At 52.2% G+C, this 22,203-nt stretch overlaps 1 protein-coding gene across 1 annotated transcript in view; it reads right to left on the reverse strand.

The window, feature by feature from the left end:
- TIE1 (tyrosine kinase with immunoglobulin like and EGF like domains 1) overlaps positions 1 to 21,969 on the reverse strand; it is a 538,492-nt gene extending 516,523 nt beyond the window's left edge. Inside the window, exon 1 of the mRNA XM_069642443.1 lies at positions 21,471 to 21,969. Coding sequence (XP_069498544.1) covers positions 21,471 to 21,525 — 55 coding nt within the window. The 5' untranslated portion in view covers positions 21,526 to 21,969. The remainder of the gene's footprint in view (positions 1 to 21,470) is intronic.
- Between the last annotated feature and the right edge of the window lie 234 nt (positions 21,970 to 22,203).

The following is a 22,203-nucleotide window of genomic DNA, read 5'->3' on the forward strand; positions in this document are numbered from 1 at the left end:
ACCGCATTCAGCAAAATCAGATGCTGGCGGTAATTAAGTACTTGTGTGTAGGAGCATTATGAACACCCAATTATTAAAACAATACATCAAATAATGTATGTAGATGCATATGGAGGGTCAGATTAGATTAGAGGGTGCAGAAGGGGTCATTCCGTTCCGAGCCCCCGCTCGGCCGTGCAAATCAATGAAAGCCTGTCGGAAGAGAAACACATGTGTAAACGTGTTAGGCATGCTTTTTACACATGCTTTTTCACTTTACACCAGAATGAATATTAGACCCCACATGTAGGCAAAGATGTCATTGGTTTCACCAGAGCATTAATATGTTGGCTGAAAGGTTTTGAATGAATCATAACCACAGGCATTGCTCCGAGCAAACCCTCCAGACCATTGTTCTTCAGTTGCCAACCATTACAGGAAAAGGAAAGACCATATCCAAATCAGGCTTGGCCCCACCCCAAAAGGGGCAGTCCAGCCCGAATTGCTTAGTCACATCCCTTCTGCACGAGACCGCAAGCATCCCCAGACATGTTACAGCCTCATGGGCCTCATCGGGAGGTGTAGCTTGGGTCTCTAGGCCCAGCAGGCACGGGACCCACGTCTGGGCATACCCATCCCACTCGGGGTGAGATAGCAAAAACAAAGAGGTAATGGCTGGAAGGTTTAGAATTAATCTTAACCACTGGCGTTGCTCTGGGCACCCCTCCAGACCATCGTTCTTCGTCTGCCAAGCCATTACAGGAAAAGGAAAGACCATATGCAAATCAGGCTTGGCCCCACCCCAAAAGGGGCAGTCCAGACCAAATTGCTTGGTCACATCCCTTCTGCACGAGACCACAAGCATCCCCAGACATGTTACAGCCTCATGGGCCTCATCGGGAGGTGTAGCTCGTGTCTGTAGATCGGGCTTGGCCTGGGGCATAACATTGGCTTGAGCATCAATGAAAAAGTGGCACGCAGTCGCAAATGGCAGTTTGTTTCTTTTATTACAAATGTATGAGTAGTACCCAATGGAGAGGTTTTGGTAAAATAAGTTGCAGACTGACCAGTGGTACTGAACAAATATTATTTCAAACGAACAGACTACTAGGTGCACAGTAAAGTAACTCAGCACACTGACCAATTACGGACCAATAATCGGGCCCAATTTGACCAAATAAACTGAATCACACTAGGCTATTGGGCCTGCAGTTCGGGCATTGTCCGATTTCTGAAAAAACAGTCTGATCCTGCTCCGGACATGGCAAGCAGCCGAGCCAGGTCTGGACATACCCTTCCTCCTCGGGGTGACTTTAGCAAGAAAGAAACGTGACGGCGGCAACGTTTTATTTGAATCATAACCCATGGCTCTACTCTGGTTGAGCTGCCCGACCATCGTCTTTCAGTCTGCTTGCCAGTACAGAAGGGAACGGAAGACCATATGCAAATTAGGATTGGTCCCACCCCCAAAAGGGGCAGTCCAGCCCAAACAGATAGGTTTAGTTAGGGCTGGACTCTATCTGGACTCTATCTTCAAAGCTTCCTGACCAAATACTCCCCTTCTAGACCCTGCCGTTCCTCTGGCACCAACTCCCTGAGTGTGAAAAGGTTTGCTTAACAGAGAGCTGGTGGTCGATCGCTTTCCTCAGCGGGCTCCCTTCTTTGGAATTGCCTGCCTCCCCCTCTGCGACTTGAGCAGGACCTCCTTAAATTATGAAAAAGCCTCAAGACCTTTCTCTTTACCTCTTCGTTCTCCTCCTCTCTTCCTTGCTAATCATACAGTAGCGTGACTGATGTGCAGGGCCCTTATGTATCCTCGGGGCCCTGACCCCCCACATCTCTCATCCCAGCCACTGTCTATTTACTGCACTTATTTACTCCCACGGGAGGTTGCGCTTACGTTCTTTTCTTCTTAAGCACTTCACACCGAGCACTTCTCAATGAGCACCACAGCCCCTATCCATTATCCACCCCTCCCCTCTGCACTTGCACGTTCTGAACACTCACAAGGCATAGTAGGTTTCTCTCCCCTCCCTGTTACTCTCAATATTTGTTTGTACTAATAATTCAATTATTTGTCTTTGTTGTAACATATTGTCTACCTTCCCCTGTCCACACCCTGTTGCCCTATGGGTGGTTTGAAACAGTTTTTGCTAATTGTGTAAGCGCTTATAAATGCCCAATAAATAAATAGGTCACATCCATTCTGCTGGAAACCATCAGCACACCCAGCCATGTTTCAGCCTCATTGGGCATCGCCCGTGGGGTGTCACTTCGGTCTCTAGGCATGGCAAGATCTGGGCCCACGCCTGGATATACCCGACCTTCTCTGCAATGACGCAGATGAGTTATACATTTTCCATTTATGTTTATTTGGAGAGCAGCGATGTCAATTTCGATAAGAAATGACTTACAATAATACATTTACAGATGGCAGAGGCATTCCCACGAAGCCTGCCTGTACAGTAGCACAAAGATGTGAACAAGTGGCGAGACAGTTTATGAGGGTATAAAAAAGTGCAACATATACCAGTGATAAAACAAAACTTACAGAAAAGACAGCCAGGCCGTCCCATGAACCGCACATACTGCACCCTACAAGGTCAATCTTTAGCCAGCAGAGCTATCTCCCTAAATCGCACATACTGCACTCTACAGGGTCAATCTTTAGCCAGCAGAGCTATCCCCCTAAATCGCACATACTGCACTCTACAGGGTCAATCTTTAGTCAGCAGATCTATCCCTCTAAATCGCACATACTGCACTCTACAGGGTCAATCTTTAGTCAGCAGATCTATCCCTCTAAATCGCACATACTGCACTCTACAGGGTCAATCTTTACACAGCAGGTCTATCCCCTAAATCGCACATACTGCACTCTACAGGGTCAATCTTTAGTCAGCAGATCTATCCTCCTAAATCACACATACTGCACTCTACAGGGTCAATCTTTCATCAGCAGAGCTATGCCCCCTAAATCGCACATACTGCACTCTACAGGGTCAATCTTTACACAGCAGATCTATTCCCCTAAATCGCACATACTGCACTCTACAGGGTCAATCTTTAGTAAGCAGATCTATCCCTCTAAATCGCACATACCGCACTCTACAGGGTCAATCTTTAGTCAGCAGATCTATCCCTCTAAATCGCACATACTGCACTCTACAGGGTCAATCTTTAGTCAGCAGAGCTATGCCCCCTAAATTGCACATACTGCACTCTATAGGGTCAATCTTTAGACAGCAGAGCTATCCCCCTAAATCGCACATACTTCACTCTACCGGGTAAATCTTTAGTCGGCAGATCTATCCCCCTAAATTACAACACTGCACTCTACAGGTCAATCTTTAGACAGCAGAGCTATGCCCCCTAAGTCCATATTCCCCGACTGCAGGCCCAGCGATGTGCCTGGCTTTCCTGGTAGAAGGAGTGGGGTATATTCATGTCAGCAGGACTGGAATGTATAGACTTTCCAAGTAAACAATGCAGCCAGAGATTGCTTTTTAATGACGGCACTCAGGAACCCGAGCACTCAAATGCGAGCACATCTAGGAGGGTCCTCTTTGCCAATAGGAACAAGATGTCCTCTTTTAAATGGCCAATAGAAGGCATCAGAATCGAACAAGCTCTTGCATTAAGGCATTTAGATTCTAATGGATGGGATATCTCTTCAGTAGTCATGTGGAGGACTGCTCCAAACCAAAATATTAGACCGCTCCGTTCTCAGATGAAAATGAGTTATAGGAAATCCTGTACATTTTCGGTGAAGCCGATGACTGAATTTTATAATCTCAAGGTCGAATCAATGATACTATGTGGCCTTGATATGTGTTCGGAGAATCGGGAAACAATTCTGGACCAACGTCAGGGGCGCGGCGTATGGGAATAGACTCTACGGTTACCCAGCTCATCACCCAATTCTACATCGAGACACGAGCTTGGTCTGTCTACCCTACCTTCAAAACTACCCAAAAAAAACGATCCCTCCTCGCAAATCACAGTATGAAGATGTACCCCAGATGCTCAAGGTTCAAATCCTGCATCAGGTTCATCATTTGATGCTAAAATGAAAAAACTCTTGATAAACATAGGCCCTCATTACAACACTGGCGGTAACCAATGGCGCTATTAGCACCATGGTTGCTGCCGGTATTGTAACGAGTCCGCCATGGTGCAATGGGGAATTACCACCCCATTCCAAGGTTGGTGGGGGGTAATTCCCCATGCACCATTGGCCCTTCCCATTCCCATTTTTGCCCCATAGGGCTCAATGGGAATGGGGAAGGCGGTAATTACGGTACTGCAAATTGCGGTACCGTAATTACCTTCAAGGTCCCTTTGCGGGTCCCTACTTTAACGGGTCCCTACGGCGGGTCCAGACCAGCCATTAAGGTCGGGAGCCACAAAGGGACCTCGTAATAAGGCGCTAAGGGGTTAACGGTGCTGCAGCCTTTTACGGCGCCGTTTAACCCTTAGCGCCAGGGTCGTAATGAGGCCCATAGATGCTGAAATTGAAGGTCTACACGTCCGGCCCATGTGAAGAAAAAACATAATGAATGGGATGGGACATGTACCATTGAGGTTCCAAGCAGTTACAGAGTTCATCGAGGGTTGTGTCTACTTTGCTTTCCTTGTGAGGAGGCTGGATCAGCGTTTATGAGATGCAAACTGAACCAATTTCTCACTAATGATAGAATTATACACTGGCAATCAAACACAGCTGTTCAGTCCAGTGGTGCACGTCGTTATTGTCTGTCTACTAATCACCAGAAATGTTACAACATCTTGCCACCTTTTGTTCGTACTTTGAAATTACTAGAGCGCTGGCCTTTGAAGATTAATGATTTAATTTCATATGTAATTATCTTAACTTGCACATTTGCCTTTTTGCATAATGAAATAGAAAAAGTGTGACTTATTTATGTATATAGGAGTTTTTATTGTGAATCAATAATTTCGATTATGCGGATAGAATTGTTAAGAAATTATGTTTGTAAAGGTTTTTGTACAAACTGAATACAAATGTTATGTTATGTTATAGGTACCTGTATAGCGCACCGTCACCAACGGAATTGGTCCCCAGGCGCTCTGGCGGATCTGTAAACAGGAAGGACGGGTAGGGTTGGTCAGGAGGGGAGAAGGAGAGTGGGAGAAGTGGTGTGCTGTTGGCAGCTTCAGCTCGGTATACACCGAGTGCTGGGCTTTGGCGCTAGTGTCGGATCGGGCGAGGCCTTGAGTTCTGTGGGTGAAGTTTATGTGTTGTTGATGCAGTGTGGTAAAGTGCGTGCGGATTGCTGGGAGAGAGATGGTTGTGTGGCTTTGTGTGGGTTTAAGTATGCAGAAGATTGAGAGTTGGGTTAGTGATAAAATTAGGATCCGTGTACTTCCGACTTCGGACCCATCAACGCCACAGGTTTTGCATCTGCCTCTCCCAGCGCCCCACTAATGACTCTCCCCGTATTTTTATTACAGAAACATGTGCAGCGAGGCCCCCCGCCGTGGCCGAAGGGATCATCCGTCTGCCCCTATTAAGACCACTTTGCTGGCCTGGGATCAGAGACCCGCCCTAATATCTTTAGGGCAAATTCATAGATGGCCTCCAGGCCAGGTCGCTTGAATCTGAAGCCCAGGGTCGGCTAACAGCCCCCAACTGCAGCTCTACCACATGGGGAGGTGGGGTGTGTTCACTGCAAGCAGCCCCTTTGTGGAATGGAATTCCCCCCAAAAAATCTTATTTCTGAGAATCTCATATCAAATCTCTGGTACCTCTCTCAGAGATTCTCTGCGCCCCCCTCGAACAGACCCACTCGTTCCAGTTACTCCAACCCCCTCGCCATCCTCAAAAGCCTCAAAGCCCGGGCAGGCGGCTCAAGCTTCCCGGTGCTAGCAGCCACCAACTGAAACCTACTCCCCCCCCCCAATCAGAAGCATCGAATCCCACACTGCCTTCGGAAAAGCAATCAAAACTAAACTGTTTGTATAACCTCACCCAGGATCTCACTGTTAGGCACTCGCTACCTGTAACCCCGGCAGTGCCTTCTACTTCTTGTAATTAAGGGCCCCATTACACGGACGGCGGTCGACCAAGGTGCTATTAGCACCTTGGTCCATGCCGGTAAAATACCGGCACTGCCTTGGAGGAAAGGGGAATTACCGCCCTATTCCAAGGTTGGTGGGGCGGTAATTCCCCCTTCCCCCATTGCCCTTCCCCATTCTCATTTTTGCCCCATAGAGCATAATGGGAATGGGGAAGGTGCTAATTACTGCACCGCAAATTGCGGTACCGTAATTAGCTCCCTGGTGCCGTTGCGGGTTGGTTTTTGAACACCTGCAAAAAGCAGGCGTTAAATTCTGCAACCCGCAAAGGGACCTCGTAGTAAGGCGGTACCATTAACGGTGACCGTTAACCCTTACCGCGGTCGTGTAATGAGGCCCTGAGTCACCTTCTTGAAACAGCACCTCGATGCCTCTGGGCTGCCAGACGCTTTACAAATACAAACATAAAATAAATATCACGAACTAATTCAAGAGCTTTCTCCTTCCCGGAGATTCACTCTTATCCGGCATTTTCCTTGGTTCTGTCAATTGCTCGTAGCGCCAAGTTATCTATTTGAGGTGTACGCTGTGCGCTATACATATATATTTCCCATTCCAGTCCAATAAAGAGGCGTTTTGTCATTTCTGGACCAGGGCTGTGTGGTACCTTATATAGCACCGATGTAGCGTCATTGGAACGCTTTACAGAGAACACTTACTGCCCCAGAACCATAACCTCGGACGAGGGTGGCGTGCGGGGTCCAACTGGGACTGGGTGGCAGAAAACAGGATGTGATGGGGAGGGGCGGCAGCATGCGGTAGGTGAAAAAGATAAGAATGGACACGAGCAACTTCAGAAACAGGAAGACAATGCGATCTGCCGAAGATCACATGCCTTCCGCTCACTTTCCAAAGCCGGGATTAGAATCCAGGCCCCAGATTCCAGAGTTACCAATGCAGTGCCTTGAGCGCGTGCACATGCTCACCCCGAACCCTGCAAGGATATCAAAGCCTCGCCGTACCCGTCAGTGTGGCAGCTGCACCTGGGTACTGGTGTGCATTAACCGATGATCCCGGATAAGTCAGGTCTTGGAAGGCTGAGGAGCGGAGGGAAATGAGGGCACGAGTGGGTGCGCCTCACTCACAGGTTCACACTTCCCTGTGCGATGCCCGCGCTGCTTCCCCGCGGCAATGGGGCGATGCCCGTGCTGCTTCTCTGCGGGAATGGGACGATGCCCGCGCTGCTTTCCTGCGGCAATGAGGAGATGCCCACGCTGCTTCCCTGCGGCATTGGGCCGATGCCCGCGCTGCTTCCCTGCGGCAATGGGGCGATGCCCGCGCTGCTTCCCTGCGGCAATGGGGCGATGCCCACGCTGCTTCCCTGCGGCAATGGGGCGATGCCCACGCTGCTTTCCTGTGGCAATGGGGCGATGCCCGCGCTGCTTCCGTGCGGCAATGGAGCGATGCCCGCGCTGCTTCCCTGCGGCAATGGGGCGATGCCCACGCTGCTTTCCTGTGGCAATGGGGCGATGCCCACGCTGCTTTCCTGTGGCAATGGGGCGATGCCCACGCTGCTTTCCTGTGGCAATGCGGGCACTCCCTGCGGCAATGGGGCGATGCCCGCGCTGCTTCCCTGCGGCAATGGGGCGAAGCCCACGCTGCTTCCCTGCGGCAATGGGGTGATGCCCACGCTGCTTCCCTGCATCAACAAGGCCATGCCCGCGCCGCCTCCCTGCGGCAATGGGGCGATGCCCACGCTGCTTCCCTGCGGCAATGGGGCGAAGCCCGCGCTGCTTCCCTGCGGCAATGGGGCGATGCCCGCGCTGCTTCCCTGCGGCAATGGGGCGAAGCCCGCGCTGCTTCCCTGCGGCAATGGGGCGAAGCCCACGCTGCTTCCCTGCGGCAATGGGGCGATGCCCGCGCTGCTTCCCTGCGGCAATGGGGCGATGCCCACGCTGCTTTCCTGTGGCAATGGGGCGATGCCCGCGCTGCTTCCGTGCGGCAATGGGGCGATGCCCGCGCTGCTTCTCTGCGGCAATGCGGCGATGCCCGCGCTGCTTCCCTGCGGCAATGGGGCGAAGCCCGCGCTGCTTCCCTGCGGCATTGCCCACGCTGCTTCCCTGCGGCAATGGGGCGATGCCCGCGCTGCTTCCCTGCGGCAATGGGGCGATGCCCACGCTGCTTCTCTGCGGAAATGGGGCGATGCCCGCGCTGCTTCCCTGCGGCAGTGGGGCGATGTCCACGCTGCTTCCCTGTGGCAATGGGGCGATGCCCGTGCTGCTTCTCTGCGGGAATGGGACGATGCCCGCGCTGCTTTCCTGCGGCAATGAGGAGATGCCCACGCTGCTTCCCTGCGGCATTGGGCCAATGCCCACGCTGCTTCTCTGCGGAAATGGGGCGATGCCCGCGCTGCTTCTCTGCGGCAATGGGTCGATGCCCACGCCGCTTCCCTGCGGCAATGGGGCGTTGTCCACGCTGCTTCCCTGTGGCAATGGGGTGATGCCTGCGCTGCTTCTCTGCGGCAATGGGGTGATGCCTGCGCTGCTTCTCTGCGGCAATGGGTCGATGCCCACGCCGCTTCCCTGCGGCAATGGGGCGATGCCCACGCTGCTTCCCTGTGGCAATGGGGCGATGCCCACGCTGTTTCTCTGTGGCAATGGGGTGATGCCCGCGCTGTTTCCATGCAGCAATATGGCGATGCCCACGCTGGTTCCCTGCGGCAATGGGGCGATGCCCGCCCTGCTTCCCTGCGGCATTGGGGCGATGCCCACACTGCTTCCGCGATGCCCACGCTGCTTCCCTGCAGTAATGGGGCGATGCCCGCACTGCTTCTCTGCGGCAATGGGACGATGCCCACGCTGCTTCCCTGCAGCAATAGGGCCATGCCCGTGCCACCTCCCTGCGGCATTGGGGCGATGCCCACGCTGCTTCTCTGCGGGAATGGGACGATGCCCACGCTGCTTTCCTGCGGCAATGAGGAGATGCCCACGCTGCTTCCCTGCGGCATTGGGGCGATGCCCACGCTGCTTCTCTGCGGAAATGGGGCGATGCCTGCGCTGCTTCTCTGCGGCAATGGGTCGATGCCCACGCCGCTTCCCTGCGGCAATGGGGCGATGTCCACGCTGCTTCCCTGTGGCAATGGGGCGATGCCTGCGCTGCTTCTCTGCGGCAATGGGTCGATGCCCACGCCGCTTCCCTGCGGCAATGGGGCGATGCCCACGCTGCTTCCCTGTGGCAATGGGGCGATGCCCACTCTGTTTCTCTGTGGCAATGGGGTGATGCCCGCGCTGTTTCCCTGCAGCAATATGGCGATGCCCACACTGCTTCCCTGCGGCAATGGGGCGATGCCCGCCCTGCTTCCCTGCGGCATTGGGGCGATGCCCACACTGCTTCCGCGATGCCCATGCTGCTTCCCTGCAGTAATGGGGCGATGCCCGCACTGCTTCTCTGCGGCAATGGGTCGATGCCCACGCCGCTTCCCTGCGGCAATGTGGCGATGCCCACGCTGCTTCCCTGTGGCAATGGGGCGATGCCCGTGCTGTTTCTCTGTGGCAATATGGCGATGCCCACGCTGCTTCTCTGCGGCAATGGGGCGATGCCCATGCTGCTTCCCTGCAGTAATGGGGTGATGCCCGCGCCGCTTCCCTGCGGCAATGGGGTGATGCCCGCGCCGCTTCCCTGCGGCAATGGGGCGATGCCCACGCTGCTTACCTGTGACATTGGGGCAATGCCTATGCTGCTTCTCTGTGGCAATGGGGTGATGCCCCCGCTGCTTCCCTGCGGCAATGGAGCGATGTCCGCGCTGCTTCCCTGTGGCTTTGGGACGATGCCCACGCTGCTTCTCTGCAGCAATGGGACGATGCCCGCGCTGCTTCCCATGGTCAGTAGAGCCAAAAACAAAGCATTCACCAAATGCTTTCTGGAATGGTGGCTTGTTCTAGCCTCCTTCTGGTTTGGCACCAGGAGGTACACTAGCCTGATTTGGTTTCCCTGGTGGCTTACCCTTATTGTTTTGTTTGGGGCCCCCTTTGGAATTTGCAGTATTAGAATTCTCTTTGGAGTCCTTTTCTGGCTGTTTTCCCTCATCCTTTTTCTGAGTAGCCCCAGAATCCTTGTGAGTAGCCTTGTTGGCCACCCACAAGCCAGCAGCCTTAGCTAACTTCCTGGAATCTAATTCCTTTGAATCAGCCAAGTGCTGTCTGAGCTCAGGAGAGCAGGCATCATAAATTGGCTCCAACATTACAAGATTCTTCATTCCCTCATAAGTGTTCACCTTGTAACCCTTAATCCATCCCTCTAAGTTTTTCAGACTTTCACTCACCCAGGTAGCCCAAGGGGTACCATCATGCTTTTTGAGGGTCCTAAACCTCTTAAGGTACTGGGAAGGGGTCTTCCCGAATCTAGCTATCAAAGCTAGTTTCACACCTTCACAATCCTTCTTATCCTCCTCCCCCAACTCCATTACCACATCAGTTGCAACAGGGGGAAGCCTAGAGAACAACCAGGGAAGTAACTCATTCCCTGTGATGTCCTGGAGCCCATGATTATATTCAAACAGTTTCAACCAATCCAACACATCCAATCTAGGTTCATAAATACCCACTAATTCCTTAGGCATCCGGGGTCTTTTGGGACTGGAACTTCTAGAGGAACCAGAGGAGAAAGAAGCAGTTTCCACAGACAACTTTTTCATTTCTAACTCATGATTAAGCTCTATTTCTCTGAGTCTTAACTCAGCCTGCTTCTGCTCATCCTGGGCATTCATTCTTCTGAACTCTAGCTCTTGATTCCGTTCAGATTGAGCAATAAAACCTTTGTACTCTAATTCGAGCTTCATTTTTTCAAGTTCAAAATAAGCAGGGTTACATGTAGGACCTGGTATAGACCCAGTAGGTACAGTAGGTAAGGCAGCAGAGGCTCAGAGTGGCTAACTTCATTAGGTTCACTTTCCTCTTCTGACTCATTATCAAGACTTTGATTCAGATCAATACCATCACTGTTTTTTACATTTGCTGGGGCAGGGGGGGGGTCGATTCCTCTGTACCACCCAGACTTTGGTTTTCTAACAATCTTTCTATAAGTTCCATTTTCTTGCCCTTCTCAGAGAGATTCTTATGCCTACACAATACTTTCAAGCAATCAGCAGTTTTGGCAGACAATGATTCTAGGGTATAACTTTCCATAGTAGACAGGTTTAGAAAATCAGCTTTTTAGTGCTAAGCTTTGTGGTTAGTTGTCCTAAAGTATCTACAAGCACAATCAAGTGTATACTCAATACAAATCCCACCGCTGTACACCAGTGTTAGGCGGAAACCTGTGCAGTTCCCTTAGGGACCACTGCAAAAAGTTTAGGACTACAGGAGTTAGCAGTAAACCCAATTGGTAGCAGTCTGTACCACCCAGATTTACCTGGTAGCTGTGGCTGAGCAGTCAGACTTCTCTCAAGACAGTATACAGAGCATACACAATAGGGCAGGGAAGCACAGTAGAACAAGCAAACACTGACCAGAGCTTTGGTGTAAAAGATATATAATTATTTATTTAAAAACACATCTATGAAAACACACTGGCACTAATATCAAGCAAGTTCAAAAACACAGTCACTAAAGTATATACACTCCCTTAAAAGAATATTAGACAAGTCTTAAGTAAAGCACCACTTATTTTCAGACAACGGTGAGCACTTAACGCAGATAGCACTCTAATAATTTGGTTTAAACGGGAGAGGAAGGCAGAGCATACATTGAAACAGATCCCAACACTTTCAAAAGAAAAACAACAAGAGAGCAAGGCAGAATCAAAACCGTGAAGTTAGAGTTATGAAAGCCGGATCCACTTTAAGAGGATCAGGACTAAATGTGTCCAAGGTCACACGGTTGAAAAGTGCACAAAAGTCTCAAAAAGGTCCAGAAAGAAGTTGGACCAAAAGAAAGGGACCAGTTAGATGGTCAAGAGGCCAGCCCAGTCTAGAAGGTTAAGGATTTACTGTCACCTTGTAGCAATCTATAGAAAGGGAGGCCAGGCGGACACAGTACCTTGAAATGGTAAGAATATGCGAGCGGGGGCAGTTGTTCCTGGCAGCGGTTGCGAGTCGGTGCTTCGTCCGGCAGAAGAGAAGGTCTCGTCGGGGAGGAAAGCAGGAGGTCGTTGTGCTGCCAGGGAAGAAACCAGCCGCTGAGTTTCTCGATTCAAAGGAGCGGTCCTATCTTTCGCGGTTCAGTGGTAAGTGGCTATCCGGTTGCCGGAGTGCTTGGCACGGGCAATTCGACCACTAGACATCCTGGTAGGCGAAAAGGAAAGCAAACTGGTTGTCCCCACCAGCTCAAGGGGAAGAAGATCTTCTCTGTCGTCGGGAAGTGGTGAGTCGGTTCCGCAGGGCTCCACCGGTGGTGTCGTCGTGGTAGGTCGGCTCAGCTTCTCCCTCGTCAGATTCTCAGGTCCTGTGGCGACTTCTGAAGTTCCAGTCCCCAAAGCCCTGCTTTTATGCAGCATACCCCCATTCACTCAGCCTAGCTGTCAATCAAACATGCTAAGTGGTGAGCCGGCCGGCTCACCACTTGGGCCAATCACACATGAGTGCGACTTGAGTTACCAAGGTAACTCAGTCCAGGGTGCCTAAACCCCCTCACACACCCCCTGTGGTACCCAGACAGAGTGGCACCACTTTTGGAGGCTTCTGTGGAGAAGTCTCCCAAAAAGTGGAACAAAGGGCTCGACTTGGGTTGGAGTCACAGAAGATAACACAAACACCATATTAGAATCGAGTTCTGGCAAAAAATACCAACCGGTGAATTAATATTAAATAAATAACCCGGTGGTATGTTTGAGGCTATAGGAATTAAATAATTAAAGTTGGTAGCCTCGAACAATGGGAATATCCCATAGAGATATATTTGCCGTCGAATATAAAAAGTAGTATCCACTGCCACCAGCCAAAACTCGATCAGGGGGGATGGAGACGTGCCTCCTCGACTAACAGACCCCCGGGCAATCGAATTGCCCCGACCAGTACGTCCACAATATGATGGTTTGTACTGGTTTCTGTTCATAATTTGGGACTAGTAAAGCCAATGGTGACTTTACATGCCCTGGGAGACAGTAGTCAGTCCCAGGGTATGGAGTCTATGGTGGGGATCCTCTAGGAAACCCCAGTGTTACGGCACGGAGGGTGCGGCTTAACACACATAGTAAAAAAACACAAAGACCCTATGGACCCCATAGCCCATAAAACACATTAGCAGTCAAAGGAACACCATAAATCATGTCCAAGAGTGGGAGAAAAAGAGTCTCACTCTTGGCAGGAGAAAAAAACAAACTCCAGAAATCCAGCAAAGCTGCTGGGGGACGCACTAGGTTAGGAAATTCAGCCTAAACAGAGAATTCTCCCAAACAAATGGGACGATGCCCACGCTGCTTCCCTGCAGCAAAGGGGCAATGCCCGCGCTGCTTACCTGCAGCAATGGGGCCATGGCAGCGCCGCCTCCCTGCGGCAATGGGACGATGCCCACGCTGCTTTCCTGCGGCAATGGGGTGATGCCCACGCTGCTTCCCTGCATCAACAAGGCCATGCCCGCGCTGCCTCCCTGCGGCAATGGGGCGATGCCCGCGCTGCTTCCCTGCAGCATTGGGGCGATGCCCACGCTGCTTCTCTGCGGGAATGGGATGATGCCTACGCTGCTTTCCTGTGGCAATGGGGCGATGCCCACGCTGCTTCCCTGCGGCATTGGGGCAATGCCCACGCTGCTTCTCTGCGGAAATGGGGCGATGCCCATGCTGCTTCCCTGCGGCATTGGGGTGATGCCCACACTGCTTCCGTGATGCCCACGCTGCTTCCCTGCAGTAATGGGGCAATGCCCGTGCCGCTTCTCTGCGGCAATGGGTCGATGCCCACGCCGCTTCCCTGCGGCAATGGGGCGATGCCCACGCTGCTTCCCTGTGGCAATGGGGTGATGCCCGTGCTGTTTCTCTGTGGCAATGGGGTGATGCCCGCGCTGCTTGCCTGTAGCAATATGGCGATGCCCACGCTGCTTCCCTGCAGCAATGGGGCGATGCCTGCCCTGCTTCCCTGCGGCAATGGGGCGATGCCCGCGCTGCTTCCCTGCAGCAATATGGCAATGCCCATGCTGCTTCCCTGCGGCAATGGGGCGATGCCCGCGCTGCTTCCCTGCAGCAATGGGGCGATGCCCGCGCTGCTTCTCTGCAGCAATGGGGCCATGCCCGCGCCGCTTCCCTGCGGCAATGGAGCGATGTCCGCGCTGCTTCCCTGCGGCATTGTGGCGATGCCCACGCTGCTTCCCTGCGGAAATGGGATGATGCCCACGCTGCTTTCCTGTGGCAATGGGACGATGCCCGCGCTGCTTCTCTGCGGCAATGGGGTGATGCCTGCGCTGCTTCCCTGCGGCAATGGGGCGATGCCCACGCTGCTTCCCTGTGGCATTGGGGCAATGCCTACGCTGCTTCTCTGTTGCAATGGGGTGATGCCCGCGCTGCTTCCCTGCAGCAATGGGGCGATGCCCGCCCTGCTTCCCTGCGGCAATGGGGCGATGCCCGCACTGCTTCTCTGCGGCAATGCAGCAATGTCCGCGCTGCTTCCCTGTGGCAATGGGGCGATGCCCGCGCTGCTTCCCTGCGGCAATGGGTCGATGCCCACGCCGCTTCCCTGCGGCAATGGGGCGATGCCCACGCTGCTTCCCTGTGGCAATGGGGCGATGCCCGCGCCACTTCTCTGCGGCAATGGGGCGATGCCCCGCTGCTTCTCTACGGCAATGGACGATGCCCATGCTGCTTCTCTGCAGCAATGGGGCGATGCCCGCGCCACTTCTCTGCGGCAATGGGGCGATGCCCCGCTGCTTCTCTACGGCAATGGAGCGATGCCCATGCTGCTTCTCTGCGGCAATGGGGCGATGCCCGCGCTGCTTCCCTGCGGCAATGGGGCGATGCCCACGCTGCTTCTCTGCGGCAATGGGGCGATGCCCGCGCTGCTTCCCTGCGGCAATGGGGCGATGCCCCGCTGCTTCTCTACGGCAATGGTCGATGCCCATGCTGCTTCTCTGCAGCAATGGGGCGATGCCCGCGCCACTTCTCTGCGGCAAAGGGCGATGCCCGCGCTGCTTTAATGTGCCCCACTGTTTCCAAGCAGACAGAAAACCAGGATGTTTAGTTCAGGGCTGCGAATACAGGGACTCTTCTGAAAGAAATGAGGTCCTAAACCTCATGGAATTGACAAAGCCATGGACACGTGAATCTCTAAGGGGGCTCGTCTCTTTCTGGGGAAGTGCACACACCTGCCTGTTGCTCTTCTGAAAGACCACAGGGCAAGAATCAGTAAAGCACCAGATGCCACAGGCCGTGTACCCTTACATCTAAGCCCTCAGACCGTCCCAGGGTGTATATATGGTTCATGATTACAAACACCTTACTGCGGCGAGTGAGGGCTCTGAAACGTTACATGAGCACCAAGCCCAGTGTGCATAATGTAATCAGGGATTCACGTAGGCAACCCCTTTTTTCTCAGATATATGTGTCAAATATAACGAGCTGTGGTTGTTTTCGTGCTCCCTAAAGGTGCTTTGATGTTATGTAAATGAGCCAGGAACCCTCAGTGGTGCTAGTCGACCCTTCACCTACCTCATGTGGGCATTTTGAAAGGGTGCAGCATTGTTGCAAGAGACTATCCATCTTGAAATATTAGCTTTCAGTCAGAAAATAATGTATCTGTTCTATGTTTTGAGAATGTGAGTTGCTCAGTAAAACAAGTATACACTTCTTAATTGTCTCCCTCTCCTCACCTTCCAGCAGAAACTCACTATCCCCAGAGCTCTGGTCCTCACAGCATCTTCTGCAATCTTCCATCATCCTCCTATTGCCTCCAACTCATCCAGAACAGGACTGCAAGACTTATTTTTTGTGTCAAGCCCAGGGGCTGTATCTCTCCAGTCCTAAAATCCCTCCACTGGCTCCCAGTGGCTGCAAGGATCAAATTCAAGACCCTTTGCATTGTTCACAAGGCTTTCTGGGGCCAGGGAGGATGCTACATCCAACTCTCCCTCTCTAAATACTTCCCTGCTAGAGTCCAGTGCTGGACTGGCCCACCGGGACAGCAGGACTTTCCCCGGGAGGCCTCGGGGCATAGGGCCTCTTTGCTTGCTTCACCTCTTGGGCGGAAGGATACATGAATTGTTAACGTTGCAGGAATCACCCTGGCTGCTGCATTTCTCTTTTCTGCATGGGGTCGACGGGCACAGCCCGGGGAACCACACGTGCCCTGCCCTGAAGCCGTACTGTCTGCTGTGCTCACATCACAAGATACACAGATTGGGCAGGTTCAGCGCAGCCCAGGCCATGTCATTGCTGCCGACTGTACTGCTGCTGTGTGCTTCGAGTACGAGGCGAGCAGGGCAGTGTATTCAGGCCAAGGCCCACTGGCGCTACCACTTCTTCACTGATTTCAGGTGCGCTGCAAAACGATTACTACTAAATACATGGTTGTATTTTTTGGGCTCTGTTTTCTTTGCCCGTGACATCTCGAGCAGCTCCAAGAAAGTCTCAGCTGAGAGCCATACTTAGAACCTGTCCACTGTGTTCATTGCATAGCTACCTAACGGCCATTGTACTCCCCTGCACCCCTCAAAAGGATAAGTGCCCCGGGGAAGCTACTATGCTGGGAATGTGGCAGAGAAGGGAATTTGTGTCCAGGACGCGCTGGCAATAAAATGCAAATGCAGTCTTCACAAGACAAACGGGACCCCCGTCATGAAAAAGCAATCTCTGGCTGCATTGTTTGCTTGGAAAGTCTCTACATTCCAGTCCGGCTGACATGAATATACCCCACTCCTTCCGCCAGGAGAGCCAGGCACATCACTGGGTCTTCAGACGGGGATTATGGCGAAAAAGAACATTGCTCTGCGTGCATATGGACAGCACCTAGAATGGGAAAGGTAAATCTTCAGTGCCACAAAACCCACAAAATAAGTATGTCTGAGCAAACACTACAGGGCAGCTGTTTGTTTCCTGTAATTGTGCAGAGGTGCTCCTTTAAACTTGGTAACTTTGCATTTTTCTTTTTCATTTATTTGCTGTTTATTTTAGCGCTCACTGCGGTAATGTTCTGCTTTCAGTCGCCACATTGCATGGAGGGACAAGGAAAAACGGGGTGCAAAATAGGGTAATGATTCCCACTGATTTGATGTCTTAACACCCCTTACATGAGTTGGGGGGGGGGGACTTTTTTACAATGGCAGGTTGAATGGCAGCCAGTGGCATCACTACCACACATAACTAGATTTACGGACCCCCCTTCTGCGTACCTCTGCATATACACTGAGCACCCACTGGCCCTACTTCTGTCCCCGTCTGTCTTGTCACCTCTAGCCTGGCGAGGCTAAGGGATGGGCGACCACTGAGGCGCCAGGAGAAGAACAGTTAACGGTTAGGGCTCTGATTGGCTGAGAGACAGGTCTCCGGGCCTTGGTTCAGTGTGAGACTTATTAGTTTATGGATCTCATCCTTTCTGGCCAGGTCAGTGAAGGATGCCACACTGCAGTGGTAGCTCCCTCCATATACAGTCTGCCATGTTTATCAGAAGGTACCATGCCAAGCGGGACAGTATGCATTGTATAGAGAACTCACTATTGTACAGCAACTTCCTCTCTTACCATCAGTAAATCTGTGCATACCCAAATGGCGCCATTCCTTCCAGAATCTGCCATGCAGTAAATACTCCAAATACCCTTACTACATTTTCAATAGCTTCATTAAGACTGCTCACCTAATGGACAAGTATCGACTCCAGGGCAGTGTTGCACTGCTGTGCTCCAGCAAGGCCCCTATTCTCCTGTGCTGCCTGCTCACACATCCGACAGGCCTGTAAGCCAGAGCAGCTGTCTCACTTCTTCCGTCGTGGAAGTGCTTCCTCTACCTAGTCGATCCTCCAAGGATTGCTTTAAGAAAGAGCGGTCGCCTCCCTGCCCACCCTTCCAATCATTCCCCCGTAAATGTTCCAGTGAATTGGCCTAAAGGGGAGTCAGATGTGGTGGAATTCAGGGAAGGCGAGGGATTGACAGGCAGTCTTGATTTTGTAATCACTGCATTTCTGACTTTCCTTCATTCAGTGCTAAATGTATCTTAAGAAGTAGATGATCGTTCCAAGAATGTACTTATCACGCCTTTAAACAGTACATGCACATGCAGTGAGTGAATGGGTTTTAGGGCGGGAGGTATGGGTTGCAGGGCATATGCATGAGATGAAGGAGTGTGTCAGGCAGGGGAAGAGGTGCGAGTATTGGAGGGCAAGTGAAGTGAACCTGGGCAAGATTGAAGTTATTCAGACCGATATTGCACGCATGGTTTGTAACCTCTATCATTGAAGATCTTCTTTGTGAGATCATGAACTTATTTAAAACATAGCCTTTTACCACATACATGTTTGGAACATGCTTTAAATGCACTCATTGGGACTAACTTTATTAAATGTCCAGGGCCACTTTAAAAAAAATGTCCAGGGCCACTTTAAAAAAAATGTCCAGGGCCACTTTTGGTTCCCAGTCCAGCTCTGCTAGAGTCCTTCGGTCTTCTAGCTCCAACTCTCTGCAGATCAGACGTTCCTCCAAGCAGACAGTGGGGGGTGGATGTCTCTCCTCTGCAGGTTCCCCCTCTTGATCCAGATCTCCTTAAGATCTTCCTTTTCTCTTCCTCCTTCCCTCTCCTCCTCCTCCCCTGCTAACACCCCCATTTGCCGCAGTGACCGACTCCCTGGTTCCCTCTGAGTACTACAGGACACAAGGCCCCCCACGCCATGCACCTACCTCCTCCAAATGGACAACAAGAAAAGCATAAGTGCAAAATAAAAGAAAAGCATACATTTTGTATACAGGGGTCTGGTCAGTGTAGGTAGGGGTCTTGGTTCAGGTTAGTATTGGTTGAATAACCAAGTTTTCAAGGATTTTTTGAAGAGTAGGTTGGATGTTTCGTTCTTGATCGTGGAAGGTAGGGCATTCCAATGTCTAGGGGTGAGGAATTTAAAGCTGCTGCCTCCTGCTTTCTCTCTTTTGGATCTTGGGATTTCAAGGCGAGCGTTGTTGTTGGATCTAAGGAGTCTGGTGTGATGTTTCTTCATGACTGTATTGATGAGATATTTGGGGGCTGTTTGCAATGCATTTATGTGCGATGCTTAGGGTTTTGAATAGTATCCTGGCTTAGATGAGGAGCCAGTGGTGTCTCTCCTGATGTTGGTGATGTGTTCAGACTTTTTTTTATGCCTAATGCAGCTCGGGGGGCTTTAGCCTGCATAAGTTGGAGTTTGGCGATGTTGGTTTTGGAGGTGCCAAGGAAGAGGATATTACAGTAGTCAAGCCTGGAAAGTATGAGTGCTCTTGCTAGCGTGACGTAGGTTTCAGGTGTGAGGAATTTGCGACTTAGGGAGATGAGTTTGGATGTATAGGAGGTGGAAGTGGCTAGGGTGTTGACTTGTTTGGACATAGTTAGGGTGGCATCTACATAGACACCTAGTGCCTTGACTTGTTTGAGCACTGGGATGGCGGTGCCGTCAATGATGAAGGAAGTATAAACAGGCTGTAGAGAGTCCATTTTGGAGGAGGATCCCAATACGAGTAGCTCGGTTTTGTCATCGTTAAGGCATAAACTATTGTTGGCCATCAGTTTTGGATTAGGGAATACATTTGGTTGATGAGCAGTGAGTCTTGCTCATGGTTGCCTGATAGTGGAATGAGGATCTGGGGGTCATCTGCAAAATTAGTGTAGATGACGCCCATGGCATCCAGCGCTGCAAAAAGCAGCTTGGTGTATGCGCTGTAGAGAGTGGGAGAACGGCAACATCCTTGTAGGACGCCTACGGGAACTGGTATGGGGTCGGCTGATTCTTTACCAATGGACACTCTTGAGGTTCTATCGGCTAGGAAAGACCCTCAGTGTGACGGCATCAATTACAGCGTGCAGAAAAGGAGCACGCGTGAAATGACCTGCACCCTCAGGGTGACGGCATCAGTTACAGCGTGCAGAAAAGGAGCACGCGTGAAATGACCTGCACCCTCAGTGTGACGGCATCAGTTACAGCGTGCAGAAAAGGAGCACGCGTGACATGGCCTGCACCCTCAGAGTGACGGCATCAGTTACAGCGTGCAGAAAAGGAGCACGCGTGACATGACCTGCACCCTCAGAGTGACGGCATCAGTTACAGCGTGCAGAAAAGGAGCACGCGTGAAATGACCTGCACCCTCAGTGTGACGGCATCAGTTACAGCGTGCAGAAAAGGAGCACGCGTGAAATGACCTGCACCCTCAGTGTGACGGCATCAGTTACAGCGTGCAGAAAAGGAGCACGCGTGAAATGACCTGCACCCTCAGTGTGACGGCATCAGTTACAGCATGCAGAAAAGGAGCACGCGTGACATGACCTGCACCCTCAGAGTGACGGCATCAGTTACAGCAGAAAAGGAGCACGCGGGAAATGACCTGCACGCTGCACCCACAGTGTGACGGCATCAGTTACAGCATGCAGAAAACGCGGCTTCTTTCGATGCCGCTCACGTTATACTTTTAATCATATAAAATCACCCCCCCCCCCCTGCTGCTCTCCCTGCCCCCCTCAGGATAACTTTGTTTTTCTCTGAGTGCTCTTCTGTCAGCAACAGCTGAGAAGGCTGGAGCCAAGGTGCACTAGACAAAGCAACTCTTGCCCACAGCGGTGAAATACAGGCGTGGGGTGAGAATGAGCGAGGGAGAGGAGAGAGTGAGTGTGAGGGAGGAGAGGGAGCGAGAGAGAGAGAGAAAGTGCACACCGGGAGACATAGAGAGAGAAAGAGAAGAGAACAGAGAGGAAGACAGGGACAGAAGAGAGTGAGAGAGAAACAGAGTGCGAGAGAGGAGAGAGCGAGGAGAGGAGAGAAACAGAGAGATAGAGTGCGAGAGAGAATAAGTGCACCTACGGAGAAATAGAGAGAGAAAGAGGGGGAACGCACAGAGAAGGAGAGAGAGAGAGCGAGTAAGAGCACAGAAAAGAGAGCGAGCGAAAAGATTTGGTGAAAGAGGGGGCGGGGAGAGACAGAGAAGGCTAGATGGCAGAAAGCTGACAGGTACAGTTTGTATGAAGTATTTACCAAAATGAAAAAAGGCGCTAGCTCAAGACGTCCGTTTACAGAGCTCCTGGGATAACTTTGCATCGTGGCCATAACCTCGATGATTCGTGGAATTATTTGCGCGTAAAACGGGGATTTGCGCGCCATTCTGCCCGCAAATCCCTGTGTGACGAATGGAGCTTAAAGACCCTGCGCTCGTCCTCTCGCGACCCTCCCGGGAAAGGAGTGAACACCCGCTGGTTCTCCTGAGGAGCGCTCAGTCTCACTCTGCCAACGGTGGGCACTCTCACTCATCTCCCCAATTCCTGGAGCCCAGCCACAGGCCGGGCCCATAACAGACCCCCATTGCTGCCAGCCTTACCTGCCAGTGGCCCCAGCGCAAGGGCCCCCAACCAGCCAGTCCAGCCGAGGGCCATGGTCTCCGTCACACTCCTTGAGGCCTGTTCCACTCTCGAGCCCGCCTCAGGCCCTCCCCGGAAGAATCATCTCTGGGTGGGCGAGGGGTCGGCAAGGTCTGCTGGTTTTCAAGGCTGCCTGGCCAGGTCCCTGCTCCTGGTGGGTCAGTCCAGGGTCCTCAGTCCATGAGGCAGGACTCCACTCCTGGCTCAGCCACACACACCCTCGCGAGTTTGGGCCTCACTCAGTGGGTCTCCTGGGACCTCAGCCCCACTGCGGGTTCTCTTGCACACTCTCTGCTTTAATCTCAGGCCCTCACTCCCTCTCTCAGCCTGTAGTGGCTCCGTTCTGCAAGGCCCTCAGTCGCAGGCCCTCACTCGGTAGCTCAGTCACACACTCTCCGGTCTGATCCCAGCTCCTGGCCCTCACTGTGGCCGTATCGTGCACTCTGGTGCTGCTGCCCCCCCCCCTCGCTTCCTTTTCTCCCCAAGCCCTTTTTCTGGGCTGGAAGAGCAGAGAGGAAAGGGCGTCGCTGCCTCTCGCAGACTCACAGGAAACATGTTCCGGGACCCCGATGCGCTGCAAAACATCCCCTGCTTGTGATTGTCCAGCCCCAGGACACGCTTTCCTGAAGGCCAGGGACTCGGCAAGGCGACGGGGCTGGGGAAGAGTCAGTCACACGTTGAGCACGCCCCTGA

The sequence above is a fragment of the Ambystoma mexicanum genome, chromosome 1q, assembly GCF_040938575.1.
Source record: "Ambystoma mexicanum isolate Mex_15411 chromosome 1q, UKY_AmexF1_1, whole genome shotgun sequence".
Classification (NCBI taxonomy): domain Eukaryota; kingdom Metazoa; phylum Chordata; class Amphibia; order Caudata; family Ambystomatidae; genus Ambystoma; species Ambystoma mexicanum.